Here is a 9,421-nt window from a genome sequence, read left to right on the forward strand (position 1 = left end):
CGGTGTTGAGACGCAGCTGCTTTCGTAATATTTACAGGGTAACCAAATGGTAGCCGACCGAATTGAACAGCTGCCTTTGATCCTTGATTGTTTCGGAAACGCGGCGACGGAAGGCAACGCCAACAGCTCCCGACATCTCCGCTATTTGGAGATGAAATTTACCGACAGTGGCAAACTGAGTGGTGCCATCATAAATGTCTATATGCTTGAGAAGTGGCGTCTCAGTGAAACGCTCTCAAAGTGCGCAAAGATTTCCATAAATTTCCGTCCATTTTCAAATAACTAATTCTCTGATTGACCGCTTAGGTCAAATCGCAATTACCACATCTTTTACTACGTCTATTACGGACTGAAATTTGACGGCCTTGCCGAAAAATATTTTCTTGATGGTCAAACCAACTTACGTTTCCTACCCATTGGTGACACAGACGCTGAAATTAGTTACTACCTAAGTGGCTACAAAAAACTAAAGAAATATTTGCGCTTCTGGGATATGGAGGGAGAAGAACAATCTTTTATCTTCCATACCGTTGTCGCCGTACTTCTCATTGGCCAGATTCAATTCGGCGATCGCAACTTGGAATCGTACATCACAAATCCCGAAATCTTAAATAAAGGTAAAGACGACGAAATTTGATCAAATAGGAAGTTCACTTTAACTATATCAATTTTTCCGAAATAGTTTCGACATTGCTTAACGTCGATTCAGCGAAACTCGGATGGGCTTTGTGTAACAGCTCGAGGTTCTCCAACGGAAATTTGGAAGTGGAACCTAACACCTGCAATGAATCCGCCCAAGCTCGCGATGCTCTTGCCAGAGGTCTATACTCTCGTCTATTCGACTGGCTAGTCAACACCCTTAATCTCAACATGTGCCTTGGCAGAAAAGCATTGTAGGTCATATATTATATAATGATGTGGACTCCAAACCTTTAAATTCGAATTTTACCCCTAATCAGTGGAGAGAAACATTCGATGGGTATTCTGGATCCACCAGGTTTTGACACTGGACTACGCAGAAACTCGTTCGAGCAGCTCATCTCCAACATCACCAATGAACAGCTGTCTTACCACTACAATCAAAGTCTTTTCTCATGGGAAATGGTATTTCTAGTTCAAACCTTAATTTGTTATTTCCCCTATTAAAATTCAAACCTGTGTTGTTCTGTGTATAGCAAGACTACAAGGATGAAGAAATACGCATGGGGAAATTTGCCTTTAGAGACAACCGAAATGTTTTGAACGCCATGCTCTCAAAACCAGACGGATTGTTGTCGGTTGTTGACGAACAGTCTCGTGCACCCGATGCATCCGATGAATCTATCCTAGGTTGATTTCATTTAAATAACTGATGAGATAATTTACATTTATATTTTTTTTAAATGAGTGTAGGTCACTTTGAGAGAGTTATTTCACCGTCAAGCCTTCAAGTTGAAAATGATGGCTCGTTCGTCGTTCATCATTCTGGGGGAGATGTGCGCTATCGCATGGAAGATTACACTAATCGCAATCGCGATTTCCTTTCTGCTGAATTAATAAACGTCATGCGAAAGTCGACTGATTCGCGATTGGTCAACATCTTTCTTAATAAAATGACCAAGACGGGAAACGTCACCAGTGACCCCACTCCGGCAGAGAGAGCAAGAAAAAAGGCAAATCTCGGCGTACCGGAAACGAACAACAAAGTGAGTAGTAAAGTAAAAGGGAGCGGATGAGAATTTACTGTAGAATTAAATGTCTATCTATCACCTAAAAGGGATTCAACACCTTGTCGCAAGGGCAATACTCCCAAACTCGACAGATGCAGACGATGGCCATGAAAACTCGGCAATCTCTGATCCAACTCCTCAAGAATCTGGTTCACGGCACGCCACATTTTATCCGCTGCTTGCGAAGAAGTAAATCTGGAGCAGCCAATGTCGTCTTGGACAAAGCTTATCTTGCGGAACAAATCCGTTCCTGCAATCTGGTCGAAACTATCAAAATTCGCCAGAATGGATACGCTCATCGGATTCCCTTTATGGAGTTTCTGCGCCGGTATGTATAACCACACCAAAGGATTGTTGCTTCGTACTTAATTCATTCCAACTCGTATTTATATTGCAGATACCAGTTCTTGGCTTTCGATTACGAAGAGACGGTAGACATGACACCCGATAACTGTCGTTTGCTCCTCCTACGCCTCAAGATGCCGCAAGAAGGTTGGATGATAGGAAAGACTAAAATCTTCCTCAAATATCACGTTGAAGAATTTCTCGCCAGGTTCGTTTCTCTATAGACAGTCTGCATTTCACATTAAATTTCAATTATTTTCTTAGGATGTATGAGTCGCAAGTAAGGAAGATCATCAAAGTTCAAGCCATTATGAGAGCAGTGATGGTGAAACTGAAAAAGAAACGCGGAGGAGATGTTCAGCGTCGCCGGCCAACTCGAATGGCGAGCGACATGACCAAGGATGAAGCAGCCCTAGCTATTCAAAAGAGTGAGAAAACGACTCTCGCTTTTGGATCTGATTGTGTGAAGTAACAATATCATTCCTTGTTTGTCACGCGAATGTTTGAAGGCTATCGAGGTTACTCGGTCCGTAAGGAATACGGATGCGCGCCGGGCAAACCTAAGCGTTTCGAATGTGTCACCATTCAAGAGGAAGCGGCCAACACCATACAATACTTTTGGCGGAAGTGGAAGGGCAAAACCATCTACCAGCAGCTGCTCCTCTATCGTGCAGCCAAGCAGCAGGAGCTCACTTATTTTTGCCAACAGGTCAGAAACATTCCTACAATTCGATTCGCCCTTTTTAAAAAAATTAGTTAGGGTAAGTTTTTTTTTAAGCTAAAAATAATACAGAGTAAGTGTCTTGAACGCCATCTAGCGCTTTCGGAAAATTTGAGTGAATATTAGTAGAAGGACTGACTTAAATATGTTACAGCCATAAAACCAAAATTGGGAAACTCGTTGAAATAATTTCAACGATCGTTATGGACTGAGTTTGTAACAACAACCGAGAGGCGACTGCCGTAGTTTACGTGGAAAAGTGCCGTGCTTTCTTAAAAAGTCGCCACCACTAATTACCGGGTTAGAGTTTCACTAATTTAGTTTGAAGCGTTTCTTTTTTCTCTTCTTTATTTTGTGTTTACTTTCGCTGCCTTAGGTTACAAAACAGTTTTAATTTTTGTAGCCACTCACACAAACACACACACAAAGAGTTGTTTCCTGTTATTGATTGAAGGAACTTCCGGTAACTTATACCAGCAGGGGGCAGGCACCGATGTTAAAATAAAAACGAAGGATACTTGTTAATTATGAGATACATGGCGGCAACATACGGCTTTTGGTCGTGATTGCACTTAATTAAGTTAATCTTTATTTTTCTTGAAACAGGTGCACATTTACGACCAAGAGTACTGCGGCAATGTCCGGAAGACAGAAGCTTCCGTGGATAAATCCAAAATCAGTATTCAGTCACGTCAAGCTAACCGATCGATTCCGAAACCTGTCGGTCCCAAAAGACTTCCGTTGATTCTGAAAAATCGCCATTTCCTCGACACGACATTTATGTGTATTAAAGCTTTCAACAAAAGCGATCTAGTTGTGAAACCGTATGTCTTTTAAAGATTTTTTTTTTACTAATAATTGATTTCATGAAACATTTCGCATTTTAAAGGAGACCAACGAGTTTGGCCGTTCAGAATACTACTGCTGTGAATAGAAACAGTCGTACGCCGAGTCCAGCTTCGCAGTCACCCAGGTTTCTATTTTGAATCTTTCTTTTTTCCCACTTTGTTTTAGGAAAATCAATGTCAATGTGAAGTAGTCAAATGTCTGATTCATAGATGGCGTTTGACGCTTTGAAAAATCCCTAAAAATCTTAAGCGAATATCAACAACAATCTTTGTGTTCAAATTGTTCATGAATTCATTCGATGTGTTTTCATTTCAGCCGATATGGCCGATACGATGATAATAAAACACCAGGATCTCGGAACCGTACTCCATCTCCTAAATCCCCCAACACCCTTTCTCCTATTAAATCCCCTGCGAGCAAGTCTCCTACCCCCAGCAATGGTGTAAACAAAGTTAACGTCAAAGTAGGCGAATGGAATGGACGATCACCTGAACCTGGGAGATCACCAGAACCTCCAAAGTGAAGCATATCTTTTTTTTTTAAACTCATTTCAGTTGAATTTGATTATAATTCATGTTCATTTGCAGGTATGGGTTATCAAAGCCAGTAGGCCCCAAAATTAATGTGCAGCCACCGTACATGAGCTATTCAATGGCAAAACCATCTGATCAAGTCAAGATTGCCAAAGAAATTGAGAAAAAAGCTGTTGAATTGGGAAAAACATCTACTGATGATTCTGCCCCATTCAATTTCCAAGTATAATTTACATCTTACAACACATTTGATTCATTTGATTCTCATTAATGACTTGATTTTTCCAACAGGGAATGCTTAAGAAAACTGACTACAGTCGTGGTTCAATGAAGAGGAATAAAGGAGAAAAAAAAGAAAGCGACAGTCCCTTTGGTGAAAGGATTCCTCTGAAAAGTCCATCAGTGGTATATCAGTCAAAACCAGGAGGCAATACATCACCGAGTAGTGTCAGGATCAAATGTCAAGCTCCTTCACCAACTCTGAAACATGAGATTGCACCCGGACTGACTATTGAAGGAGAAGAAGCAGATCTTTAAATATTCAAAGAAACTCCACACGTAAGACTTATTTTATTACTTATTTTTGTTTACTCTCGTAGAAACGTGAACTCTTGGCGTTAGCAAAGAAACAACGATAGAATAGCTCACTAAGAAACATCATTTATTCGCAATCACACATAGGCACATAGGCATTTTCACTTCAAGAAAGTACAGGCAAATCCCATTTGAATGCTTTTTTAGTATGCATTGCGAATTTTTCGTATAGCCAGTAGACAGCGACAGCGATCATGACTATCCATAAGGCACTCACGGTTTTGTGTCCCATTCCTCACCAGGCGTTACGGGAAATCATTTCGCGCTAATGGAATCGACAAAAAAAATTTTATCGTATTTAATCATAGAGGAAGATAGGGGGAGAAATTGCAATTGTTTCTTAGCGTCGCGTTAGTTACCTGTTACGTAATCGGAGTTCAATGGAAAAAATGTTGGCGATGAAGGGAGTTTTAGCTAGTATAAATCTAAAGTAAAAACCGGTAGACGTTTTTCTTAGTAGCTACAAGAGATCAGATCAGGTTTCAAACTAGGACAGCCTTGTCACTTATATAATTTTTGCTCTACAAGGCTCAGAGAGTTTCAAGGATAACCTCACCGACGGCTTAGTAGAATAAATTTAAAAGAAAATGACAAAGATTATACTATAATTGGCCAAGATCAAGGGTTTATTTTTCTTCTTTACTTGCGAGGTCATTGAATTAAGACGCAGTTCCAATCAAAGATTTACAAAAAGGCCATTCAAAGAAACCAACGGTGAATATTCTAACGAATTACGAAAACAAATACCTGACCGTCCTGTATTCAAGGCAATCGGAGCGCAAATTCAGTGAACCGTGATGACAAAATTCCGTTGATTTCACCTCAAGGCCGCGATTACAGCTGTATCGTGAGGGCGATATTCCTCTACCCTGAAACCACAGGTTGATGGCGTCATTTCTTAGACGCTGGTAAGAAGCAAGATATGGACAAAGCGCAGCGCTTTCAGGTTGAAATCCTAATCCATAGATGTCTCCTTTTGTCCGGCTCACTGCGTAAATGATTACCTCAGCCAGAGTGCGGGCGTTCTAATAGTCCCGCCAAAGTTCTTTCGAGTCATTATTTCCCAATCTCATTTTCTTGTTTCAAGTCGTTTTATTTGCCACTAGGAGCCATTTCATTGCTCGCCCGTTTTATTTACGAAATTTTTTTATTATTTGCGGGCAATGGTCGTCGTCCTTCACCCTCTCGTGTGGCTAATCGTCGTGGCTGTAAACTCTCGAATACGATCAGTCGTTTCACGAGAAGAGAGAAAAAAAAAATTCCAACCGAAATTGAAAAATAAAATAAATGTAAACGTTCGTTCGTTCGTTCGTTCGGCGGCCCCAAGTGTTGAGAGAGAGCTCTTTTCGTTGTCTACTAACTTTGTGTTGTGTGTCGGTTTCTTTCCCCCCTTGATCCTCCCGAACACAACACCTGAGCGACGAGAGTTTAAAAGAGATAGAGAACTCTCTTGACTAGATATACCCCAAAGGCTAAGGGGCTTCTATCATTAAGATAGAAGAAAGAGCCGAGCCGACCGAGTCAGACTTTTAAGAACGAAGATGAGGCGGAAAGAAAAGAAAGCTAAAAAGAAAAAGAAAAGAAAAAAAGAAATAGAATGAAGAAAAGAGTGGGGTTATTTCGGCATATATGGCGCTTAATCTCGGTTGTATAACGATTAGATGGGAGGCTCGAGTTGGCGGCTGGCGAACCGAGAAGAGAAAGAAGAAAAAAAAATTATGGACGAAGGAATTTTTCGAGGAAACAACAACCGAAAAAAAGAAAAAAAGAAGACGACCCACTGCAACGGCGACGATGACTACGGGACAACAACAGGAAAAAAAAATATGATATAAAAGGAACTGTATAATAAAACATTATTTTCCAACAGCGAAAAAAAAGAAGAAAAGTGGCGCTCCATGTGTGTGTGTGTGGACCGCGCTCTCCTTCTGCTAGTCTCTCTCCTAACGTGAATCCATGACTGATGTTCTAATTATAAGAAAATTGTGAAGTCTCCTTCTTCTTCTTCCTTTTCTTTTTTCTTTCTTTTTTTGCTTTGTGATACGCACCTGCCGCCTCATTCCCCCCCCCCCACTTGCTTTCTCTCTCTCTCCCCCCTTCCTTTTTACAGCGACTACTACACCTTTATGACGCCCGAATGTAATGTAATAACCGCCATTAGTGCACACTGCAGTGCGTACTTGAGTATGTCTACGGCGCGTTGTATACATGCGACTCGCTGTGGTCTTTTTTTTTTCTTCGTCCATTTCATCATCTTCTTCTTCTCTATTTTCTTATTCTTTCTGAAATAAAACATCCACCCCACTCTTCGTCCGTTTCCTTGTACACCACGTAATACCCCCATCCATCATTACCTGCTGCCGTAGTCCTTTGCGTGATCCTCAACTTCTTCTTCTTCTTCTTGAATAACATCTTATAATGTCAGCAGCTGCTGGATATGCCCGTCTTTTTCACGCCCCCCTCCCGGTTCCAGAGATATCGCATTTCATTACATTACAGATAGCTTCTCTTCTTTTACTTTTTTCCCTATCTGTCGGGTTGTGTCTTTAAGAAAAATACAAAAACAAATCCCAAAAGAACCAAAAAACAAAAAAAGGCGTCGCTTTTTTTTATTATTTGCTTCCTTTGTGAGAGTGTCTGTGTGTGTGTGTGTCGGCGGAGGGAAGAAAAAAGGAAAAAAACAAAATTTCGGGCGTGTGTATAAAAGAATAACACCTGTGACGTCACGTATGAAAATGGACCGGGTCTCTTTGAAAGTCCAATAAAAATTTTGGGCATGTATACAATTCAAGGCAGCGTACACTTGAAAAAAAAAGGTTTTTTCTTCTTAAGATAAGACATTTTTCCAAGGCCCCCTCCCTCGTTTCTTCTTTCGGGATATCTTTTTTCTTTTTTCAGTATCTAAATTTCAAAAACAAATAGACGTGTAAAGTTTATAAAAGACGCGGCGGGACCAGCAACGTCGGCGTCTCTTTCTTATCCCCCCCCCCCCCACCCCACTTTTTCTTGGCGTCTCCTTGAAGCCGTGAACGAAACAAAATGCTTTTTTCTTTTTCTTTTTTTTTTACTTCAAAAGAGACAAAGTTCCGGCCGGACGGTCCCGAAGAATGGAGCGCGGAAGCTCTTGTCCGCCGACAAAAGAAAAAAGTTCCAACAACAAGACGACAACAACAACAACAACAACCGACAACAAGGAAAGGAGGAAATCTCGCGAGCACATGCAGCACACCACTCGAATGAGTGGTGCTGGCTTGGTTGTTGTGAGTATAGTCTATTATGTATAACACACACTTGTCATGGCCGGCGCTTCAGCTTTGTGTGTGTATCATATCCGATGCCGACAAAGGGATAGAACTGCTGGGCTTTCTTTTAATATCAACTAATGACATCCCTCCCTGTACCCCCCCCGTCAGACATGTACGAGAGGGGAATAAGAAAAATTTTCTGACCTTTTTTTTTTTACCATGTCCGGGCCGGATAGGTAAGAATGTTTTAGGCCACCCCCATCGCCGATTCGCCATTTTTTATTGGGCGTCAGGTAGAAAGAAAAAGAAAAAACGTTCAAAAGAAAAATGAATGATTTTTCTATTTCTATTCCGGTGCGTTTATTTTTGAATCATTAGAGAAAAAAGGCGGAAAAAACAACAATTCGTGTGTGTTCCTTCTCTCACACAAATAAAAAGACGTCGACATTTTTGTTTTTTTCTCGCGGATGTATGACTATATCAGTCCTCACATATATAACTCTCTCTCTCTCCTCTAATTCAACTGGTCCGACATCCGGCCGGATGCCCCGACGGTGAGGTTGCACTTTTCAGGCACCGAAAAAAGTACACACACGAAAACTCTTGAAAACAAAGTTGTGCGGCTCGCATCTTTTATTTTTCGGAAAAGAAACAAGAACGAATAGCGCGGGGTGAGACAATGTCATTACAAGGTGAAGACAGGCAAGTCTATAATCAGTCGTGATTCACGTTGGAACAAGGAAAGAAAAAGACCACACCGAAAGTCGGTTTGAAATTTTCTAAAATTTTTTTTTTCGCTCTCTTAACTAAACTGCTCATGCCATTTATTTATTTTTTGTTTTGCGTCGGCGTGGTTATCGTCGAGATTTTTTGTGAGTCCCCCCTTTATTTTTCCCGCTCGGGTGATGGCCGTTGGCGTGCATCCTTTTCTAGTGAAAAGATGTAACGTTCGCCGCCGCCGTGCAAATTTGCGGTAAAATGAAAGTCGTGTTTCGTTCGTACGCGCCATCGAGTTAGCAAGGAGAGGGGGGGCGGCGGCTCTGAATTGCCTTTGCTCTTTTGAAACTGGCAAACAAGAAAATAGACGACATAGTACACACACAGCACCGACGGGCCAGCCAGAGCCGACCGAACAGGAACTGCGTCCGACACGGACGAGCGGCCAAAACCCAAAAGGTTTCGCTCCGCTTATGCGCCACGGATCTGGTGGTGGTGGGGAGACGACCGTTTGACCGACAAAGAAGCGAAAAACATTGCCGCCGACAGCCAATAAGCATCGGTGCTGGTGGTGGTGGTGTATATATTTAGCAGCAGATGCAATTTTGTCGACGTTAAAATGAAAGAGACGGGCGGGCGGTGGAAGTGTGTGGATGAGAAGCTCAGAGATCTATAGCGTCTAATTAAAGGGACCATTCGGATGAGAAG

At 41.6% G+C, this 9,421-nt stretch overlaps 1 protein-coding gene and 1 long non-coding RNA gene across 3 annotated transcripts in view; one reads left to right on the top strand and one right to left on the bottom strand.

Moving 5' to 3' along the window:
- The window catches only part of LOC124326981 (neither inactivation nor afterpotential protein C-like), a 28,402-nt gene extending 21,945 nt beyond the window's left edge, over positions 1 to 6,457 (top strand). For both annotated transcript variants that reach the window (XM_046785731.1, XM_046785730.1), the window contains 16 exons: positions 38 to 240; positions 307 to 617; positions 683 to 893; positions 960 to 1,104; positions 1,176 to 1,329; positions 1,393 to 1,685; positions 1,757 to 2,037; positions 2,107 to 2,262; positions 2,319 to 2,482; positions 2,564 to 2,763; positions 3,382 to 3,599; positions 3,665 to 3,748; positions 3,940 to 4,143; positions 4,212 to 4,380; positions 4,449 to 4,715; positions 6,413 to 6,457. In XM_046785731.1, the coding sequence (XP_046641687.1) occupies positions 38 to 240; positions 307 to 617; positions 683 to 893; positions 960 to 1,104; positions 1,176 to 1,329; positions 1,393 to 1,685; positions 1,757 to 2,037; positions 2,107 to 2,262; positions 2,319 to 2,482; positions 2,564 to 2,763; positions 3,382 to 3,599; positions 3,665 to 3,748; positions 3,940 to 4,143; positions 4,212 to 4,380; positions 4,449 to 4,694 (3,039 nt within the window). In that variant the 3' untranslated portion in view covers positions 4,695 to 4,715; positions 6,413 to 6,457. The remainder of the gene's footprint in view (positions 1 to 37; positions 241 to 306; positions 618 to 682; positions 894 to 959; positions 1,105 to 1,175; positions 1,330 to 1,392; positions 1,686 to 1,756; positions 2,038 to 2,106; positions 2,263 to 2,318; positions 2,483 to 2,563; positions 2,764 to 3,381; positions 3,600 to 3,664; positions 3,749 to 3,939; positions 4,144 to 4,211; positions 4,381 to 4,448; positions 4,716 to 6,412) is intronic.
- Positions 4,802 to 6,159, bottom strand: LOC124327399. The gene is made up of 3 exons (XR_006916094.1): positions 5,499 to 6,159; positions 5,111 to 5,176; positions 4,802 to 5,016 (listed from the first exon to the last, which is right to left on the bottom strand). It is a non-coding gene; the product is annotated as an uncharacterized LOC124327399 (long non-coding RNA).
- Positions 6,458 to 9,421: the final 2,964 nt, after the last annotated feature.

Source organism: Daphnia pulicaria, chromosome 2 (assembly GCF_021234035.1).
Source record: "Daphnia pulicaria isolate SC F1-1A chromosome 2, SC_F0-13Bv2, whole genome shotgun sequence".
NCBI classification, from domain to species: domain Eukaryota; kingdom Metazoa; phylum Arthropoda; class Branchiopoda; order Diplostraca; family Daphniidae; genus Daphnia; species Daphnia pulicaria.